This window comes from Corvus kubaryi, unplaced genomic scaffold (assembly GCF_017639235.1).
Source record: "Corvus kubaryi isolate FWS band 111438036 unplaced genomic scaffold, C.kubaryi_AGA036_p1.0 37341, whole genome shotgun sequence".
NCBI classification, from domain to species: domain Eukaryota; kingdom Metazoa; phylum Chordata; class Aves; order Passeriformes; family Corvidae; genus Corvus; species Corvus kubaryi.
Window position 1 is genome coordinate 8,184,181 of NW_024581112.1, and position 23,279 is coordinate 8,207,459.

The 23,279-nt window shown below is 44.1% G+C and overlaps 1 protein-coding gene across 1 annotated transcript in view; it reads right to left on the bottom strand.

Annotated features, from left to right (window-relative positions):
- Positions 1-23,279, bottom strand: part of GAP43 (growth associated protein 43) — a 53,216-nt gene that overhangs the window by 19,842 nt on the left and 10,095 nt on the right. Inside the window, exon 2 of the mRNA XM_042031782.1 lies at positions 2,070-2,697. Within this exon, the coding sequence (XP_041887716.1) occupies positions 2,070-2,697 (628 nt within the window). The remainder of the gene's footprint in view (positions 1-2,069; positions 2,698-23,279) is intronic.

Here is a 23,279-nt window from a genome sequence, read left to right on the forward strand (position 1 = left end):
TCAAATGATGTTAAAACCAACAAGAGCCTGGGGAAGATACCTGAAAATTATTTGGAATATTGCATAGAAATAAACCATTCTTTCATGAGTGACGACTCAAAACAGGTAAAATGAAATGAAAATTAAAATCAAATAGCTTGCTACTATGAATTCCCTACCTCTATCCATTACAGCAGATTAATCTGAATAAAAATGGAATGTCAATTCAAAGCAGAATCATTCTTGCTTTTAGGAATAAGGCACCCCAAGTCTTAAATAACAGGGAATTAGCATTCATTATCCTATGTACAGAGGACCCCAAAACACTGATTCATCCTGTCCTGTTCTTGCCATTGATGTTTATACCTTTGCCTAAGTATAAAACCGACACAAGTACAGCATGCAACATAGCAAATTATATCCCACTAATCACATGACATTCATGTTGCCACTCAACTCATCATATAAAGTAAGAACAAATGGCTGGAGACCTGGACAACAAAAAGCAAACATGGACAATACAACTGCAAGGCTTATTTCTAGAAACTTCTAAATAAGCAGGAGTAAAACCAGGAACCCTTTGTAGCTGAGTACAATCAGTTTAGACTCACGCTCTTTAAGGCTGCTCTCCTTGCCTAAACCTTAAATCACAAATGTCCTGCATGAGTTCCTCTCCCAATATTTAATCTGTACTTTTGGATATCTGTTCTTCCCTATCTGTCCACTTTGTTGAGCAGGAATAGAGTTGCCTGAAGGCCCAGGTTAGCTATGAAGCTTGGAAGCCTAATTAAAGAGTGGGAGTTGCAATTTGTGAAGGAGAAGTAGTGGACCAAATGAAATTATGGAGGAACATCAGTAAGTAGAACACTGGGTGCTGAGGCTCTCTAACATTTACATCAGGCTGTTTATGAACATCAAGGTGATGGGCAACATTTTTCCCCAACAAGCTAATGAATGCAGAATGCCCTGTACAACCGAGTATTTCATGAATGTGGAGGCCAGTTTTGCTTGGTACTGCCTCTTAATTGAATTTCATTTGGAATCTACCTCCAATGTTACCTTTTTTTTGTTTATGTTCTATTTCTTTGATAAAACAAGAAAGGTAAAGAACAAGAGAGAAAAATATCCTCATGTCTTTGATGCATTTTCTACTCAGCTCAGTATCACAATTTAAAATCAGTTCTTCTTTATGATTTTTAAACATTATATGTTTGTCAAAAAATCTCCACTTTTGCCTTTCAAGACTCTTCACCCCTTCTCAGGGGAACTGGTTAAGCAGACTTGCACTCGGTCAACAGCAAGGAATTGAAAACACCTCTTAGAGAGACTTTTGGTATTCAACCCTCTCTTCTGTCCTCACTCACTGAGCTGTCAGGGCTCTTAATCTTTCCTTTCCCTACCTGATTCTCTTACTATCCACATTTGAATCAGCTTACACATCTAAAAGCTTCATGCAAGCTTGGCTGTCATGGGGTACTCCAAGCAGAGACCCTACAAGGATAGGTGTGGATGAAACTATAAGCACTGCTGATAAAAAGATGTTCCTGACTAGGATGTGGTTGTACTAAGAATCTCATCCACACACAAGCAGATGGAAGAAAGACCCTTTTGACTCCATGACCATCCCATCAGCAAGGTCTCCTGCAGTATGAGAGAGCTTTTGTCTTGTAAGATTTTCAGCTAAATTTGGAAGCCTCCAGTGAGCTGCTCAAGTTGCTCCACTGGAGCTGTCTGTGCTAGTGTGACTGAGAAGGTTCATCACTATCTTTAGCGCATGCAGATCTTGGAGAGCTCTCCCTTCAAGCCTCCCAGCTGGCAGACACTCTCCTGCCACCATGGACAAAAGGGCTGATGGCACCTCCATCTAGAGGAACAGGAACCTCAGCAGGAGCTGCAGTATTTCAAAAAGCTGATTCGAAGCAGGAAAGAGGGTGTTAAGCAAGAAATAAATCTCCCCCACCCCTAAAAGCTAGCAAGGGGATTCCCTTGTTAACTCTTGATCTAATCCCCACACCAGCTCTTGCTCCCAGGGGCCCAGGGGAGGTGTCCATTTCTGGAGAGGCCCATTCCCTAGTGAGGCATTCACTCACCTGTCTTCTCTTCGGTTTGGCTGCTCTCCACTGTCTCCATTTGGGGTTGCGCTGTTGCCTTGGCAGTAGCATCCTCTGCGGCAGGGGTGGTGGTGGCAGTGGTGTCAGCAGCAGGCACGTCGGCTTGTTTAGGCTCCTCTTTGTCTTGGGCTTCGTCAGCCTTCAAGGACGGCGAGTTATCAGTGGAAGCTTTAGTGGCACTTTCCCTTTCGGGGGCAGCGGCAGCAGCGGGCTTTTCCTCTGAGGAGGCAGCAGGAGTGGCAGCCTGTGGGGCTGGCTGCTCTGAGCCCGTGTCAGCGGCTCCGTCTCCTTTTTTCTCCTCTGCTGGCGCGCTGCTGTCTTTGCTGCCCTCCTCCTGCTGGGCACTGTCAGCGGCGGCTGCTTCTGTGGCAGCAGGAGCCTCGCTTTCTTTGTTCTCGGCCGCTCCGCCAGCAGGGCCTTCCTCGTTCTTGTCGGCAGCATCAGTCTCAGATGCTGGGGCATCTCCCTTCTTCTCCCCCTTGAGCTTTTTCCTTGTTATGTGTCCGCGGAAGCTGGCCTGGATTTTGGTGGCTGCCTTATGAGCTTTATCTTCTGGTTTGATGCCATCTTGCTCAATCTTTTGGTCTCCGTCCTCATTTTTTTCAACCTTTGAAGAAGAGCAAGGGAGGAGGGCAGAGGAGAAAAGAGGGAGGTAAGTTAAGATTTCCTCAGGTGTAGCAGAAGCTTTAATTTTATTGAGAATGTCCCACCTTCCCCTCCTGCTAACCAGTGACAAGTTTCAAAACAGCCTTTCCATTTGGTGTGGGTTTGGAGCCAGGTGGCCCTAATTTCATCCCAAGGCTGGACAGACATAGGTCTCCAGCCAAACCTCCAGCCAGAGGTTTGTAAAAGGAATTTAAAGCACCTCATCATCTCCATCAGCAATGCTGAGAGCATCTTGGCTGCGTAGAAAGGCTTGCACCAGCTGGGTTGTCTCTATTCCCAAGATTTATTTTCCTATTCATTTTGAAATACACCAATTTTTTCCCCCACTCATTTTCAAAACACTCTCCCGAGGGGGATTTTCACAGTCCTTCCAAATCCACCTCTGCCTTCAAGATGGTGTTTCTTTTTAATGACACCTTGTTTCACAGGTGTGTGACTCTAATGACACCAAGTGCTTTGTCTTTTATGGCTTTTTGGCTCGGGATTGCCAACAGAGAATAGGATTGCTGCCCGCCCCACTGCAGTTCCATGCTGTCAGACGCACACAGATATTCACAGGATGTACTCCGCACGAACGCCCTGCCTGCCAGCGCTCCGAGCGCTTTGCCTTTGCTCTCCACTCATGGTTTCACTGAAGGATTAATAGGCAGATTAATATCACTCTTTCCAATTTCAGCAGACTACCATTATTTCTCTGACTATTGGGGGGAATTCAGCCTTATAACAAAGAACAGGCATTCCCCATGTTTTTTAGACTTAAATTGTGAATTAATGTCTTAAATGGGACCAAAACAGAGCCTGTGCCTCACGCTGGTCTGCTGCAGAGAGATAATGCTCAGCTTATAAACCTTCACTGCATCTACAGGACAGATCACACTTCACCCCAATAATTTAGCAGCCCTTGGGCAAGTAACAGCTCAGCTGCATATTGATGAAAGGACACTGTTCTATTAATAGTCCCATTGGGAAGCATTCAAAAGACCTACTTGGAAGCAGAGCCACTGGTCTCTTTGCTGTCTGCACCTGGTTTCCATCACTGGCTCAGGTCACAAAACAAAGGAAACAAGCTGACTGGGAAAGATAGAAGCATTTACTCCTGGGTAGGAAGAGAGAACCACTCCTTTGGCCATTGAAACTGCGATGTGCCATCTGGGGAAAGGCTTCTGACCAGAAGAGCAGAGAGAGGGGACATTCAGTAAAAGTGTGGCAGAAAGAAGGGAGAAGAAGCCACTGCAACATGCAGATATGCCACTGGAAACATCGTGCCTGTGGAGAGGGGGAAAGAAGAGTGGCCACAGCAGCCACACTCCCTGGGAATGTGGGAGACTGGAAATGATCATTTCCACAGCACAAGAGTGGGTCGAGCACACCTGTGGAAGCGATGCTTGGCCAGGGAACCAGTCGCGCATCCACTGCCATGCCATGGGTGGTACCCACTATGTCCCACTGGGTCCCCAGTGATCCCTCACCCTAGCACTGGTGCCCATCATTCTTTAAGTGGGTATGGTGGCCAAGGAGTGAGCAGCCCCAAACCATCAAGGAGAAGAGCCACCCCACACATCTGTGCAGGGATGTGGATGGGTCCGTATACAGCAGGAAGTGAGATGGGAGGAACACTAAGTGCCAGGATGCTTATGTAGGGAGTGAGAAAGGCTGTGAATGAATATGTAAATGGCATTAATACACAGAATTCTGCAGAAGGAATTTTTGTGCTCCAATTTTTTTGCCCAGGGACAAAATGGTTGCTGCACCAATCACAGGGGCACAGCTGAGCATTATGTCTACACTTCCCCAAGTGCATTAAATGACGCAGGATGGAAAATGGGCTTTCATGTTTGTCTCAGCTTGTCAGAGAGCAGGTGATGGTTATGTGTAAAGACAATGTAGGCACCAGCAGGCTGCCACCACTCATGTGTGTCTTGCACAGCTAACTCAACACTGTTTTTCAGCATCTGGGGGAAGCTTTTCAGCCTACTTCAGCACAAGGAGGTGGAAACAAATTGGAAGTATGTTTAACTTGCCAGGGTAGTGCAGAGCTCCACACAGGCTCATCCATCCTGTTCCTTAGACAAGTTTTGCAGCTTGCAGTAAGTACTGTGTTGCTGTGGCAACCTAACTGCTAATACCTGAACTATCTGGTTTAAGGAGATCTTGGGTATGCCAGCATTTACACTGTAGCCACAGCAACATGAAGATAGACTGGTAACAGCACTGTATTACACTTAGATGCTGTAGCTTTGACTCCTTCTCCCCAAGGAGAAGCAGCAAGACTGGGAGACTGGAAGGACAATTTAGACATAACTACAAGGCCCTAAGGGTCCAGTCCCCATGCCTGATTCCTGCAAAACCATTAGTGAATGTGACAAAATTGTTAATCCCTGGACAAGATGAAAAACATTGACTGAAGGGAGACCTTTCTTGCCACTGGCCTTGTTGCTCTTTCATCCCACATACCTCCTACACCAACCAAGATGGCTATTACAGGTATTGGACTACTGCACGCCCGGCTCTCCGACTCCAGAGGAGCTGTCCTGTTACCTGAGCTATGCAGCCCTGTAAAGGTTTATCTCCTTCCCTCTGCTAGCCAGAGTCCAGGGCACAGGGAGCCACAGGGTCAGCTCTTGTGCTATTTTGACAGAAGCCCTCACAGAGAGCTGTGACTGCCAGTCAGCCTGGCAGGGGATGGGAGAGCACATCTCTCCAGGGAGGTCAGACCAAAACCTCTCACCTGCACCTACAGCATGGCAAAGCTAAAAGGCTCCCTTATTCCAGTGACATCATTGTCTTCTTCTCCCAGCTGGGGTGACATCCATTTGAGTCCTTGCCAGATCCCAAATTGTGCAACTGCAAAATGTATTTCCAGTAGGGTGCTTTCAGCATAATTTCAAATACAAAAGATAAGAAACATGAGACTGGGGCAGAGGTGGAGTTCAAGATTGTGGATGAAAGAAATGTACTAATAGTTTGTCTTTGCCAACTGTGGCCCTCAGGAATCCTGTTTCTATTCAGTCCTTCCCCAGTAAAGCATCCCAGGCATTTGAAAGCACTTTTTTTTCAGGCTACTGGCCTGCAGGTACTTCTGGGGTAGGACATGGTATCCATAAAGTATGTGGTACATGTTGTATAACAATGGGTTGGGTGAGAAACAAGTTGTTCAGGGGAAAACTTCTGTTCACACAAAAAAAAAAAGCCCCAAGGGCTTTTCACCTGTGGATTATGTGCACAGCAGATAAACCTTAATTAAGGAAGCACTCAAAAATAACCTGTATACAGCAGAAGCTCCTGGAAAGCAATTTGTCTTCCTTGGAAAGCTAAAAGGGTGAGTCAGCCCTGCCAGGATGCATTCAAAACCATCTCAGTGGAAAACAAGAAATCTGTCTGTCTTATGTATCTCCCAAGCGTTCATGACATCTTGGCTGTAGTATTGTGGCTAGAATAAAGTGGCTATTATTACTAGTGTTTGCATGGAATCTAGAGCTCCCAGCCAGGCATCAGGTCTGGTAGAGATTGGTTTCAGATATTAGTATTCCATTGCTCCCTCCCCTTCATTTACACATTTATGTGTAAAGCAAACTCATACTAATACCTAATACTGACATATTCACGATACTGTTAGGTTACATGCAATGTATTGCCATTTTACACAGAGCAAATGTGCTCTGTTTCATTGAGTGTTAAACAAATCATGGATGCTGTAATGGCAGGACATAACTGAGGCAGGTGGATGCAGAGCTAAATGGACATATAACACAACATAGTCAAACAAGTCCATTTTTTTATTCAGACCGTCCTCACATACCCAAGGAAGCCAGTGTGTAAAGCTTTGCCTTTATGAAACACACTTTTATGTCTCTATCTACACAACCCACAGCATCTTTCTAGTCCTAGAGGGATGATCCTCTCACCATCCCCATCTGCTTGTCTGCCACACCTCCAGGTTTCTAGGACATCCCTTCCCAGGCAGACTGTTCCTGTAAGTGAGACTTTCCCTGCTATCACGTAGCTGAGAGAGCAGGAGACAAGAAATTAATGTTTAAGACACAGATGGGGCAGAGGTTAGCTCTTAGGTACTAGGAATGTAGAAATTTCCTGGAGCCATGACAAGAAGATTTCTAATCTCTGGCCACTTTTGCAACTTCCATCTTCAAACTCACAGCTTACAGAGGGGTCAAATTATGGCAAAGAATTAAGGAAGTATTAGTACAACCTCCAGACCCTTTTAAATGTCTCCTACGCTGGTCTTTCAGGAAAGGAGAAATGGAGAAGCTAGGTGTTTTCTAGATATTCCACATGTTTTCAGCCACATATTGGCAAAGAAAGGAGAGGACTGAGTGCTTTGGTCCTTGCTTGCTGTTAGTTCACTTGTCTCTCATGGCACACCTCATTGCCTCTCCTTGGAAAAGTAATCACATAGTTTTGTATTTTGAATGCTGGGATGGAGAGACCAAGAAAGAACTTACTGTTTCACTGAAAGGTGTTTGAATATTACACAGCTTCCTCTGCCTCTCTCTCTAGCTCTCCTTTTCCTGGTGTTTCTCTGCCCTCCAATATATGGCATGTATCACCCACCTTAATGTTCATCCTAGGATCAGGCTGCTGTATGCTATAGCCATGCTATGAGCTCAGCCGTCACCCTGGTACCCTGCTGCTTTCTATCCCTAGTTAGGAGCTCCTCTTAAACGTGACACCAAATCCCAGAGCCCTTCAATACACGTGGCCATCTCCCAGTATTCTGAAATCTGCGTGCTGGAAGCCCAGATTTAGGACTCACACACCTTTCACCAGACAAAGCATCAATACTGTCCAGAGCCTGGACATCCATAGAACCACTATGGATCAATAACCCACTTCACCCATTTCACCCAAGGGAAATATGATACCTGATTATTATTATTATTATTATATTAGGAAAAAAACCAACAAAAAAACCCCAACAACTGTGTTCTCCACGCAAAGAACAAAGGCCAAAAGTCATTCCTGTCTCATGACACCTGTGCTAAAGTATGTGTGGAAACTTTTCCTTCAGCTGTTTAGGTGAACTAGTGCTGAATCACCCAAACACCTGTGCTATTTGTGGGGTTAAGATGCCTCTCAGCCCATGCTCTGTTCTCGACTAGAACTCAATGTATGTTCATACTGATGTTACTCAAGGTCACTTGGGCCTAGACTCACAGAAATTTAAGCTCCCAGTGATTTCCCAGGATTGAGTCCTCAGTGTTTTTCATGGGCCTGGCTCCACATGACCTGATTTGTCTCAGAGATGGCATTTAAGGAGCAGAATGTATTAAAAAAAAAGACCAGCTGTCTCCCCAGAAGGAGTGGAGCACGGACACGTGAAAGGGAGAAAAGGCTTTCACGCCTTGTGAAGTGAGGAAGCAATTTAGCACATAGAACAGCTTTTTTTAACCCAGTTAAATGGTGTGAAGACACCTGGCTAGAGGATGGCACCTGTCAGCACAACCTGTCTTCAAGGTGAGGAAACAAATAGAGTTCCTTTATTTTCCCAGGATGACTTCGGTGATGGTGGGTAAAACACCCTTGAGAAAGAAAAGGTTAATTCATCCCTCTGAAGGCCTAAGCAGGATTGTTCCCCAGGGTGTAACTAGCAGGGTTTCAGCTCTCCAGTTTCAAATCCTCTAACAATGGAGTTGCCACCCTTTCCTCTACAAGATTCTCTCACATGTAGGAAACTTCCCCTCTATTTTCTGGTGCCTAGATTAAAATAAGAAAATAACAGGCAGATGGTTGGGTGTTATTCACTCGTGTACAGTGACTGAAAAGAGAGGTAGAAGATAATCTAAGCTAGACCTATTTAGATATTTCTAGTGAGCCTTCTTAATAAATCCATACTCTCCCCTCCTGTTCTGTGACTTCCCTTCTGTTTGTCACCTTGTTTCTCTCAAGCTGGTGGTCAATCCTCTACCACCCTGAAGCTCCAACAGCTCCAGAAGTTAGATGGAAAAAGGCACTCAGTACTGCTTACGTTGCCTTTGCAGGCTGGGTGAAAGACAGTAGAGCCTTGCCCCTGAAGGGGATGAAAGTGGATGATGTTCAGGATGGTGTTCATGATCTCCGGAGCAGAGAAGCTCACAGGGAAAAACACTTGCCTTGGGTCTGTTCTGGGCTCTGTGGAGCACTTTGGTGATTGTGGGGCACAGGCTGCACTCACTCATCTTTCAATTTAAAGCACCCAGAGTCTCAGAGACAGGACTGGGGTGGAACTTGCTAAGGTGGTGCTTCTATAGTTCATGCCAAGGGTGTGTGTATACCCTGGGGTGTGGCCTAAGTGCATGAGGGCGCTCCACGGCACAAGGTCTGTGGGGACTGTGTCGAAGGTCTTGAGTGTTTGGCACAATCAGCATCTATGTTCTTGCTTGAGGTTGGATGCTGGTGCATACTGTACTGTCAGTTGTGTCTAGTCTCCTTTCTGGAGGGAAATATTTGTGTCACTCCAGAAGGAACCAGTCAGCAGGCGTTCAGATCAAGGGATCAAAGCCTAGAAAGGAAGCAGGAAGGTATCCAAGCTGACCGTGTAAATGTATTCCCAAAACAGCCCACACTGAAGAAATTCAGCAAAAGAATCAGGTGAAAAATTTCCCTTGAACTATGCTTTGATTAGAAAAGTCCATTCAAAGAACAGCCGATTTTTGATGCAGATGTGCTTAGATAGAAATGCAAGCTTGCATGCCACTGGACTAAAGAGAAATTTTATCTTTTTAAGCTCCAACTGTGTGGTTTGCTTGGTTGTGTTTGGGGCAGATTGGGCAAGGATGGTTGCTGCTCTGTGGATTATTTTGAAGTAGCACCTTCAGACTCTGAATCCATGGTCTGCTGACCATGAGCAGGTAATGAAACACAGAATTACCAATGTCTCTCCGTTCCTACCTTTTGTCTCTCACTTTCTTTTTTTTCTCCTCGCTTGCTTAGTTTTGGACTCCACAAAATTTTTCAGGGAATTGTTATTAGCCTCTAGTGGCTCAGAGTGCCTGCCCCCATGAAAGCTGGACACATTTGCTTCTGATCTAGCTGCACCCAGGGCACAGAGGCTAATTTACTGCTCAGGCTTGCTCCCCTGAGATCTTGGGCAGACAGCTGCTGAGATTCCCCAGAGTCCAGGCTTATGCAGGGTTTCCAGAATGACTTCCACAGGAAGCAGCAGCTTATGTCCTGCTTCCTCCATAGGAACACAAGGCATCCCATCCTTCAGGCCTGTCGATCTGCAAACATGCTGATGGTGCACTGTCTATGTCACTGAGGAAGACATTAAATAGCACTGGTCCCCATATGGACCCCTAAAGGTCACCACTTGTCATCAGTGTCTACAGGGACTCCAAGTTGTTGACCGCTACCCTCTGGAGGCAACTGTCCAACCAATTCCTCACCCACCAAAGAGTCCTCCCGTCAAATCTCTCTCCCCAGTTTAGAGAGAAGGATGTCATTGGGAATCATGTTGAAGGCCTTGCAGAAGTCCAGATGGCGACATCTGGAGCCCTTCCCCTATTCATTGGTGTAGTCACTCCCTCAGAGAAAACCTCTAGGTTAGTCAGGCAGGACTGGCCCTTTGTGCCACCACCACTGCTTTATACCTAGCACCTTCACAAAGAAGAAAAGGTGTTTCTCCTCCTGAACTGCAGCTATGGCTGGGGTGAAACCCTGTGGCTGCCACCTGTGCCTTCAGTCACACACAGCAATTAAACTTCAGGAGGGACAAAGGTGTATATCCCAGCTGAAATTATAGGGTGAGCTGAAGAAGGCAGCAACCGGGATTCTTGACTGGGATCTTGCAAGGCCGGTAAAGTAAGTATTGCCCTTCTTACTGTTCTGTTAACCTCCTGGTCAGACCTTTGCCTTTTGTTTTTCAAGTCTTGAACAAGAGCCTAGACTCAAGCATCACATTTAGCCAACAGCTTCCCCATTCCCTGAGGAGCACCATACAATCTTTCAAGTCATCAGAGCTGCTCTTAGCAAAACCCAAAAAATCAGAGTTGCAGATCTATGCAATTTGATAAACTGCCTTTAAAACAGCTCTGCCTAAGACATCCTCTCTCATAGCCTGTTCAGCTTTTGTTCCAAATAGACCAATCCCACAACCCCACTGCAGAGCTGAACTCAGTGTCCACCATGATATTGTATCCCCATTACCACAGCAATCCATTGCAAAGGCTTCTACCTACTGGTATAGACTCTATCTTCTCACTGGGGCAGCTGGCTTTTTCTCAGCTTCTGGTTCTGATGGATTCAACAGGTCTCACTGGCATGGCCTCTCCTTACCAGTCAGGATTAGCCCTACTGGGGTATCCCTTCATGGGATTTCCTGACCCTGTTAACACCAGCCTCAACTTCACTAGGACAGGGTGTTCTGGAAGGCAGAGAATGAGGGTGTTGAGTGATGGATCTGATCTTCATGGATGCTCAGTTTATTAATTTGTGTTGTGGATCTTCATGCCCATTAGGGCTTGACTGACCCAGAGATTGCATCCTCTGGCTTGCCCTGGCCATTGTCTCCACCCACCTTTACTTCAGTTGTACCACTGGTGTTGACATTTGCCCCACAGATCTTCTACAAGGTGTCTGATAGGACTGTCGTGACAGCCTGTGTATGAATTCAACACAAGCAGTAGGTAAGACATGGACTCCTCTTATCTGAATTCTTCACAGCAACTCCATGCCTTGGATGTCAGGGACCTTATAGAAAACCTTATGGGAAATTATTCTTGGTCTACATTTAGTTTTCATTTCTCATATGTGTTTACAGTACAAACAGAGAAAGAAGGAGAGAGATCCGTATCTCCTCCCTGCTTAGGCACCAGTACAGGTGAGAACAGGAAGAGTTACTCTTTAGATACCAAATACAGGAGACAGGTCACTGGTCCCACTAAGAGCTCTTGTATACTGCTGACTTACAGAAAAGAGTGAGAAGACCCAGACCATCTTTTTCTATTCCTTCTATCCCAAAGTTTGTACAACTTATTAACAAATGGTTGTACGAAAATCTTATTTGAAGTCCAGTGCCAAAAGCAATGTCAGATGATGAAAGTGGAGTTTCATTTCATTGATTCCAATGACATTTTATTAGGGATAATTTTTACAAGACCTCTGTGGTCTGCTGCTCCACTGGAAACATTGTTAAGTTCCAGAAGGACTCTGAACATAATTAAATTAGTATTTGTAGTGCTGCAAGAACCTCAAATGCACGGTGTGTAACTCAGTAAAGTATTGTGCAATATTTAATATTTAAGTTATCTTACCTACTTCCTCCTGTCAGTGGAGGATGAGAACATCCTGAAAGGGGGCTTAAGTGTCTGCCAGAACCTGAAAAAGTCTCCAGAGGGGACGTGTATGACACAGCTTCTTTCACCCAACAATCTGGGCTTGGCTGCCCAGTTTGTGTAACTCCAGTGCTTCCCAAGGTCTGTAAAACTGATGAATCAGGCCTGTGATTGCAACTGTCACTCCTGAGTGGCACCCCTCTCCCCTCTTCAGGTAAGATTGTCACCAGAGTACAGGCATGGTTTTGACTGGGAAGATCCTGAACATGAGACTCAGTAGCCCCAGGGCTTAGTCACTTTTTCTAGACCCTGGCACTGAGCTATGGGAAATGCACATGTGGCTTTGAGCCATTTTATTTCCTACTTTGCTCCTTTACTGTATTCAACCCTATTGAAAAGGGGGAAGGGGGAGGCAAGCCTGCAGTGCCTGCTGCAAAAAACCCTTTGTGGACCCTGCTACTTTAGTGCTATAAAGACCCCCAGCCAAAGGGAACATGCTGAATAGATGTGCGAGGGAAAAAGCCACAAGTCTTTGGATCCACCACTTACAAGGGCTAGTATATCACAGCCACATTCAAATAGTCATCCAGATCTTCTCCTGATCTTCTTGCTGCAGGACAACTGTTATTTATTTCAATTCTTTCACCCCCTGGGCTTCCCATTTTAAAGTTGTTATTAAAATAGGGCTTCAATAGGTATTTAATATGTTGGTCATCAGGTCTTCTAGGTTTTTTCCATTCTTCAATCAAGAAGCGTGTCAGTAGCCTCAAAGCACTGCATATTGTAACGTCTCTTCCCCAGGCACACAGTTTGGATGACTCTGCGTGTGGTACATCTGTAGCAGAACTGTACTCTACATCCAGACACCCCTGAAGCCCAGCCTGTGGGGGACTTTACTTAGTGACCCCCTGGCAGAGAAGCTGAGGGAAAAGGGACCCTGGTAAGGACTCCTAGGATGGCTGGGAAGGCAGAGTGCACAGAGCTACTTCCACTTCTTTCTACTCTGCTGCAGGTTTGATATGGAAATACGGTTTTCTTCCTCAGAAGGATGTATGGGTTTCTGGAATAGGAACCTTCTTCCCTCAGGAACCCATGCAAAACCAGACAGAAAGCACTGAGAAGTTTGCACAGATGATCCAATACCAGAAAATGGGCAGTGTTTCCTCTTCTCTTAGTAAGGGCCAGTTCACACTGACCAGCTTTGTCACACACTAAAGAGGAAATAACTGAAAATCTCCAGGGTCCTCTAGACCCTCCCTGTACAGTGCAGCAGGGCTGATTTTGTTCATCCACCCTGCAGGAGTGGTTTTGACCAGTATTTGGACATTTGCTCCAAAAATGGCTTTCTGGGTTCCTCTGGCAGTTTATTCCTTTGCTGAACTAAAGAATTGCTCCCAGAGTTTCAGCCAGCCCCCTGTATCTTGTCTATGCTTTAGTTTGTTTCTGCTTTCTTAGTAACACCCCTCCACATATCAATAGCTCTCACTTGTCATACCATCCTTCTTTGTCAGATCACTCCTCCTAGCCCTCTTAAGCTCTAACCAGATATCTTACTTGATTACTAAATTACATTTGTTCTACGGAGAAATTACTAAAATGTCTCCCCAGCTTTAATGAATAATGAAACACTATACTTACAAAAATAGTAATTAGCAATATAGCTCAAAATAAACCAATGTGTGGATCAGACTCCCAAAGGCAGGAGGAAAAGCTACAGCCATTAAAATAGGTGGAGCTGAAAATAGCTAAGGATTTGGGGAAAAAGAAAGGAAAAAAATAGCTTAAAGGAACTTCTGAATGGCCATGTCCTATAGATAGTTAGCAATCCACACAGGTTGGTAAACACTGTCCTGACTGCTCCATTTCCTGTCAGCTCCCCTCTAATGCTATTCAGCACATTTATGAGTTTTCTGAGGATGTCAAGCAGCTGGAGCAGCCAGGAAAAGTAAGAGGGAGTGGAAGAATGTCAAACCCTCTTTGGTGGTTTCCAAGAGTTTCCATCAGGACTCCTATCGTCCTTCCTTCCACATGAAGGAAGAGGTGCCCACTCTAAGAAAAACCGAAACGCATAAGGATTTATAATGCTGACAACCATTATTATTTCTACATCCTATGGATGGATCTCCCTTGTGGTGTGGGAAAGGAAGCAATGAAACAAGCAATGGCAGACAAGACAATGAGAGTGTGTCGAAAGGGCATAGGGAGCACCCTGGTTTACAGAGAAAAACAATTCAGATACTACAGCAGCCAGCTTGTTTTCTCCTAGCACCACCTAAAATATAGTGCTATTTCTTGGTAGAAAGACATAATTCTGTTTCTTCAGGAAATCACAGGACAAGGTTGGTTCTTGCCAGATCAATTTACTGACCTGTTAACAATAAAAATACCAAGTCCTTCATAAGGCACACCTTTAGAGTCAAGCAAATCGTAGGTCTGCTCAAACAACCCAGATTATGGTAGGCAAATGTCTACATTATGTGGCCAGGCCATGTCATTTATTGTACTATACTGTTCAGATTAACTGGTCCCTCAGTCAGGAAAATAGGCACAAATCATGCAAATTGCATTACAGTGAATGATTATCTATCTAAAATTTTAGCCCAGGAGTGTGGTGGGTTTTGGTTTTGGGTTTTTTTTGGGGGGGGGAACTCTTTTTTTCCCTTCCTTCCCAGTCAGAGAGGGGAAATCACGTTGTACAACTATCACAAACTGCATGTCACAAACACACACATATGGATAAACATAGTGGAGTAAGTGAGCAAATTGCAACAAATACACTGCCTGTCAGTTTGCATAATGAATTCACTAAATCCTTCTGAAATTAAATCAGAAATGAACCCTAGATAGAGAATACTTTCAAACAGATTAAATTCAATGAGACTCATTTGATCCTTTCCAGAAAGAATGCATTATGAATGTACAATCACTTTCTGTACTCTCTCAAACCAGACACCAAGGTTTTGGAATCTGCCTGATTCTTAGAATATCTGAGGACACTCATGTAGAATTGCACCTATTGGGGCTTTCAGGTGACTAAGACTTTGATTTCAGTGCAAAGCAGAGAAAAAACTTTCTACATGTAATTTCCTTTGGTTGCAGAAGCAATTATTTTGAAGCCTGAAGAAAATATAACACGTTCCCCCAAGACGCCTGCTTTACAGATTGTACTCTCACAGAACTTTACCATGAATTATTAACATTTTAGTATACATTTCTATGCTTTAGCTTTAGTGGTTCCCTATAAACTTGGCTGAAAGAAGAATTAAAGGGCCAGGTTTTAAGGAAGGAATGCTGGGATCTTAACAAATACCTCATTGCCTTAATCCTATTGAAACCAGTGCAAATTAGACACCAAGGCTCTCTGAAAATCCTACTAGGCTCCTGCCTATATAAATCTTATTTGTTAGGACACTTCTGTAAATTACCTAATACCACCCTTCCACTGTTTGGAAAAAGGCTTGTAAATATCTGCTGCGAGATTGCAAAGTAAAACAAAGTAGCTTAAAGAAGACTTAAAGCGTTAGTAGGAAATCTGGATATTTGGAGCTTAGGAAACTCTGGGGTATAAAGGGATTACACTAAAATCTTGGTCCTAGTTTTTGCAGTTGGAAGTCGGAAAGTTAAAATGCAGGAGGGAAAAGTTTGGCAAAGGAGAACAGAGGATCCCAGGGGCAGCTGACAGATGGCTGTCCTACACCCCTGCCCCACCTTTGCTGCTGATTCCTCGGTGACCTTGGCCCATGCTTATCATGGGGTCATTCCTATTGACAAGTTCTGCATCTCTGAGTAGCTGACTTCAAACACCTTGAGTCTGATTTGGAGCAGTGCCGAGCACTCAGAGCTGCAGCTGACAGTAATGGGAGATGCTTTCAGAGATGTGCAATTGAAAACAAAAACTATGAATAAAGGTCAGGCCCTGTTTCTGAAATTCAGGACATAAAACTAGGGCATCCTGCTGACCAAACTCTTTGTGCCTCAGCTGTCCACCTGAAAAAATGGAGAAAAAATACTCAGTTATCTCACATGGCTGTTGCAAAGATTTACTAAATGATGTTAGGGATGTGCTCAGAATCACAAGACAGCTCAGGAGAAAATTAGTATTTCTGATTTCAGAACAAGGTTTGAATATTATGTGGGATCACACACTGACTTATTATGAGAATTCAAAATATTGAATAACTGCTCATTAAGTGAGCACTCTCCATTCTGTGACCTGAATGCAGTCAGAATCCCTGAAAAGAAAAATGTGTTCCTGTTATTAGAAGTGTACTGAAATGCATTCACAAGAGGAGACCATACTGAGGTTGCACAGGCAACTACATTTCCAGTGTTGGTTTATTTTTTTTATACTTGCTTTAGCATCTTTAATAACTTTCTTCTAACACAGTTTCTCTGTGGTCTTTATCACACATATATTAGCTCGTATTGCTGCTGAAGTCTATTTCCGCTCCCAATAATGTGGGATAATGCAACTCTTACCCAAATTTCACTTTTTAAAATGTAATCAACTACATCATGGGAGCTCAAACCTCTTGGCTTCATCAGTATCTTACAAAAAACCCAAAACAACTTTCAATTTCCAAGAGGTGTCAACCTCCTATCCAGTACCTTAGGCAAGGTGAGGGCTTTTTCAACAAGCAGCTCCCAGGCAGAAACAAGCAATGGCTCCCCAGGGTGCCAGCATCCAGTGTAGGATGGGATAAGGCTGGGTGCCCAGCTGAGTCCCAGTGCTTGTAGGAAGCTAGTGGCCTCAGAAGACCCTGGGAACTTCTTCCTACATGGAGATACTGATAAAAAAGCAGTCCTAACATCAGCAGTGTGCTGGCAGTAATACAATATATATCCATAACCCCAAGCTGCGCCAGGGGAGGTTCAGGTTTGACGTGAGGAGGAATTTTTTCACAGAAGGGGATGCCACGCATTGAAATGGGGTGTCCAGAAAGGTGGTGGAGTCACCACCCCTGGAGGTGTTCAAGAAATAACTGGATGTGGCACTCAGTGCCATGGTTTAGTTGACAAGGTGCTGATTGGACAAAGGCTGGACTCGATGATCCTAAAGGTCTTTTGCAACCTAAATGATTCTGTGATTCCATTGTGGGAGTTATATGTCAATCGCTCAGTAGCTACCTCTGGGTCCAAAGCCACAGGTTGTCCATCCTTGAATTAGGTGAGGCAGGATTATCAGTGGAAAATGAAGAGTTTTTCTTAGCAAAAAATAAATTAATAGAAAGTACATCTTATCTGGCAACTTAATGAATGCACAATTAGTGCATCAGGGAAAAGCCCCCTGAAGATTTAATCATTTAATATGTACAAAAAAGCTACTGAACAGAGAATTACTTTGTTCAAAGTATCAGCTATACCCTTGCCTAGTTTTTGTCAGCTCCAGAGCTACCCTGGAATATCAGAGCTGGAATAGCAGGGCTGCTGCAGGGCAGAAGCACAGGGCGTTGATAAAAGTGGAGCAAAGGAATGGCAGAAATCCTGTTTAGCACTTTCCATGCTCTGTATAACTGAGCACTATTTCACTGCCACTGGCAGTAAAATGACCTCCTGCTTACATCACAGTACTTGAAGCTTGTGTTTTCTTTAAAAACTGTGCCTATTTCCAATTCTGATTAACTTCTCCAGGCATTTCTGTGCTGCTCAGCTTTCACAGATGGATTTCCAAACAGCAGAATTGCTTTGTATGGTACCCCTTAGAGGTATTCAGCATCCTCTGCTGTCTGCTGCACCTGACAGCAAGAAGAGCTTAGAGGCAAGTACCCAAGACAAATTGAAAAATTCCAGGTTGGGGATATCAGCATCGATGATACCATACTGTGTGAAGCTGAGAGAAAATGAATCGTACGTGAAAGATGGAACTGGATGGATTTAGCAAAGCAGAGCAACAAGAAGCACATTTTGCCCTCTGCAGGGACAGGTCAAAACCACAGAAGAGAAGCAAGCAAGCCCTGCCAATGGGGCCCTTACTGCACTTTGTGAGATGGGACGGCTGACCTTAGTTTGGTAAAGCCCCTTCATGAAGTTCCAGAGCAGGTGGAAGTTGTAATACAAGGTACAGTATTATCTGCTGTGGTCAGTTCTTCTCCTTCTAGAGGGATAAGAAGCCAGTGAAGCCCCATGGTCACAGATATTTCCACTAAAATTATCTCCTGACCTAGTCCGGTGCGTTTTCTGCCACCCCCTCCATTCCTGGGCTGAGGCAGTGCATATTTCCACAAGGGTTGCTGCAAAGTTAGACCAAAATCCCATCTGCTTTGGGAGTAGCAGGGACCATAAAATCCCCACCATCTCACAAAAGCTAACAGAAGATCTACATTTCCACTGCCTTCCTGGAAAACATGCATCAGGTTTGGCCCAGAGAGACAACCACATTTTCACTTGGCAACAAGGTCGCTTTCTTCCCTACACTGACAGCCTCTCCACTTCCATTGTGAAGTGGCAGAGGGACAGTGTCCTTCCTCCAGACCTGCCAACAAGAACGTCTCTTTTGGCCACCAACACTGCCTGCATGAAATCTCTCTTCTGATCACTCTGTCCTGACTATCAGCTTTGCACCAGTCCTGGCAGACAGAGATTTAACTCCAGAGGAGCAGGAGGACAGTCTCTTAAGCTACCACAGAGGAAATCTCAGCAGAAGGTCCTCAAATAAAAGACAAGGTGTCCTCATAAGGCATAGGCTTCAAACCATGACCAGGGATTAGATTTGGTGTGTTTACAGTGTAATGCCATGCTGGCACATTTCAGGACAACAGACATAGTCATTACTCTTCTTCCATGCTTACACAGCGCCCAAGAGTTGCTCCCCCCCCCCCCCCAAGATTAATGAATTTTTGTACTGGGACTTCTGTATTTCCATTTCAGTCTCTCCTAAGAAAAACTCTCCCTTGAGCATGTTAGGCTGCTTTGTGCACGTCTTGGAGAAGTAAATTTTCTTCTGGGGATAATTCATGGACATAGACACTTAGGAGGCAACACAACAGCTCAGCAACAGCCAGCACATATAACCACGTCAGGAAAAACTCCCCACCTGTGCCTGACCAGAAAATTGTCTCCCATCTTATACACCAGAGATTTAAGAAAGGCAATGCAAATATTCATGGTGTCCACAATAGCAACAGCATATTCAGAGTACGGAGAAGGGTCTCATCAATAAAAGTGTATGACAGTGTACCACCAAGGTTCTTGCCTCTTCTTAGGCTCCCTGTTAAGCGCAGTTTGAAGGCTCTGATCTCTTTCTTAAGCCCATCCTCCTGTGGAGCTTATGATCCAGACCCTGTTGCAAGCACACCCTCCCCACCTGGAGATCCTCCAGGGCAGCAACCAAGAGCCTGAACTTCATGAGCACAGCACAAGCTCAGAATACAAGACCTAGGATAGCACAGACCTGCTTGCTTCCACTACTTCATGGTCAGTTCTTCCTTACGAGATCCTCCCACAGAGTCCCACAGGCAGATACATGTCCCGCAGACACAAATAAAAAACAACTGGCAAATAAAGCAAACAAATTATTTTCATTAATCAAACTACTTATTCCAGGTGAGGAGAAGGGAGGGGAAGAAGGGAGGAACAAACCTATCTTTCTTCTGTCCTTTCTACATTAATTCATTCACAAGGAATGTGAATGCTAGTTTAAAATCTGTTGGTTGTCTACAGAGAAAACAGACAGAATTACTGCAGCAGATTATTCCACTTTCTTCTGTGCCTCAGTTTCCTCACATACAAATGGAATAATAACAAGAGTGTTCCAGGATTGGTTTGTTAAGGATCTAAGCTGACATCCTCCAGCATCAATGAAAAGTGTAGTACTAGTTTCAGTGATAACACCTTTGGCCCATTTTTTCCCAATTATTTTGCAACCCATCATTCACAGGCACAAGTCAAAAGTAATGTGACTCATGTATTACATAAAAAGCCTGCCTTACAAGCATCTTTCTGGGCACACGTTAAAAGTGGAAGAGGAAAATGTAAAATGGAGATTACCTCTGAAACCCCACTTTGACTTCCTTGCACAGATGCCTTTCAATAGTCTTTATTGTATCTTTTTTCCTTGAAAGTGTCCCCCCCACCTCAGCGACTACAAAGGACAGACGAGCTCACAGAGTGGGTAGCAATTCAGTATTTTCCTGTTATCCTAATTTCAAGCACACCAAAGTGCCTTATTTGCCGCACACCACTCAAACCCATCACTGAATACTGATTTCCTCATGGTCTTTTTCTGTGGTGCTATTTTGCCAGAATATCTGATTGCTTCACGAGCCTTAATGGATAGGTAGCCATGGAGCCACAGAGATAGGTAGGGTTGTTATCTCTATTTTGCAGACACTAAAATCAAACAAAAAGCAGCTAAGGTCAAAATGGCCAGAGCAACGATGAATTTTGGGTCCCTAATTTGTGACGCCTTGGATTAGTATTTCCCCAGCTCTGTGTGTGTTGACAGCAAACCTCCGTACAATAACAGCTCTGCACTTCTGCAAGTCAGACCCCAGGTGTCTCAAACTGAGAACCCAGAAAATGAGAACACACCAATTAGTGGCCACCCATGGAAAACCTCATTTATGTGGTCTTTTCATATCACAGAGGAACTTGTGACAAAAGGCAGGAAAAAGCCTAATTCTTCAGGGCAGTATTCAATTGCCAAAATATGAGACCATTCTGCTGGTTTTGAACAGCCCCCTGCCCAATTCAATACATAACTTTCATCACTGGCAGTAAATGAAACAGGAGACCTATAGAAATCAGCTTCGTTTATGGCAAAACTCATTCAGTCCCGAAGTATATTCCATTCCATGCACTGAATGAGACAGGGATCCTTTGGAAAAAAAAGGCACTAGTGTTTGATCTTATAATTAAGAGCCACATTTTTATGTCTATTCATGAGAGAAGACAAATTAAAGATGGATAGGCAACCCTTTTAATTAATTTTCTGCATTCTAAGTGTTTGACTTTGAAAACTAAATGTATGCTTAATAAAGGTGTTTAATCTTCTTTTTAAAATGTAAACTAAAAAGGGAGAAAATAGGAAATGTCATTTGAAATCATAACATTCTCCTTTGTATTATAAAGGTGCAACTGTTACCTATTAAATGGTTGCAAAATTCTTTGCACTTTCAAAGCTTTATTCCTCTAATCTCAACAGACAAATAAATTAAAAAACCACAGTGCCTATTTGAAGAAGACCCCTACCAAGAAAATTCTTGTCCAAACAGGAAAAGCTCAATAAAGTTTAATGTAGATGAAAAGATTGTCTTTGACTATCGCAATTTATCTCATCTGCCAGAAGTTGGGTAATCCTGACTATAGGCAGGGTGTCTTGTTCCCCCTCTTGTGTTGGGAAAAAACTTAGGAATAAACAAAGGATATCTTCCTAAGGGTTGTATGGATTTAGCATGAGATATTGGAAGATACCACAGATCAGCTTTAGTTCTTCTGTATTCCCATGCAGCACTAGCTCTTCTCCTGCAAGAGAATACATCCAGTGAAGGTGAATATTCTATCTCAGTATGTTTTATTCTGTATTCTCAGCAACCACTAGGACACATCATAATGGCAGCAGAGGGGATTAAGCACTGAAGGTGACTTCTAGTAGGAGTACAGCACTCCGGTTGGCAATTTCTGAGTGACTGCCATAGAAATGCTTTGAGACAATTCATGTCAGGCAGGTAGAAGAAGCCACCATTTGATAAACCCTTGTAATAATTCTCTTATGAAGATGATGAAAAGGGCACTTCAGTGTGGAGTTCCAGCAGATGTCTGGGTTCAGGAGATGGATGTTGGAGCTAAGTCTAGGAAGAAGGTGAGATGTCTTGCTGATGCCATAGTCTTAAATCCACTAGAAAATATGGGTAGAACTGGGCACCTCAGTACCATAACACACCAAGTTTTGAACCTGCCTATAACAAATGCTGAAGACAGAGTGACATCTAAACAGTCTGGGTTTAGACACCTTTCTCTGGTTATTGGGGAGGTACCTTCCGGTTTGGATTCCAAACCCAGAGTCTCTGCACTGAATGAAACAACTCTAGTTCCTCTCTGACAGCGTGCAGTAGATAGGTATTTGTTCACTATCTCAGTGGACACACTAGCTTCCCTAAATTTTTGAAGATGTTGATTCAACTCTCTACTGTACCTGAAAAGATCTCAACCCTTACCTCCCTCCGACAAATGACTTTTTAGAGCAAGCTGCTCCCAGCTTTTCTTCCTTAAGCTCCTTGGCTTTTCTCATGGAAGAATTAAATAAGCATCAGGCCAGAGACAGAGAGCATACAGAAGTAAATATCACTTTATATCCTACTGCTTAAGCACACATCTGCAAGAGGACAGGCTGGGTCCAGTTTCTGATTTGGTGAATATTTTATAATAATCATATGAAATAGTGTTGGAAGAGCACAAGAGACCATTTAGTCCATCCTCTGGTCCAGAGGTACTTCTTACAGCCCTTCAGTGACTGGAGCTTCCACAGTTTACTCAATATATCCCAGTGCATCACAATCTTTTTGGACATCCCATTAAAGACCATTACTCCTAGTTTTATACATCAGGGGCAGGAAGAACAGATTACTCCTATTTTCTTGTGCTTGCTAGACTAGCATCTGGACCACTTCTGGCCTTATTCCTCTTAGATCAAACAACCCAAATTATTTCAGTCTTTTCTCCTTTGACCTCAAGCAATTCTCACTATCCCAGTCTGCACATCCTCTCGCTGGACCATACCTCCTTAGAGTGCAGTATGAGACTAAGGCAGGACATTTCAGCTGAGTCCTAAATGTGCACATCAGAGCTGAAGGCTTCTGAGATGTGTCTGCAGCCTGTGCTCCCACTTGCACAGCCTGGTAGGATGCTGTTTCCCTTCCTGGCAACAGGACAATGTTCTAGACTAAGACTGAACTTGTGGACCTCTAGAGACCCTGTCTTCCCTCCTGAAGGACAGCCTGTGGTCTCCCATGCACAACTGGCTGCAATTTATGAATCATTCCCAGAGAGAGCACTTCACATTCACTCTGATGCTGTTCAAACCAGGTCGCTGGTTTGACAAGCTTTTCTTGAATTATAGCTGTTTCCCCCAGCCTATACCTGGTCTATGCCATCTGCAGATTTTATAAAACACTTCCTCCAGACAGCTATCCAGGTTAAAATTGTAATATAAAGTACAATGTATTTAATGAAAATATGAAGCACTAGCAGGCCACAGCAGAAGCTTGTGGCAACCTGCTCAATAGTCTTCCGTTGCAACAGGAAATCAGTGAGAATT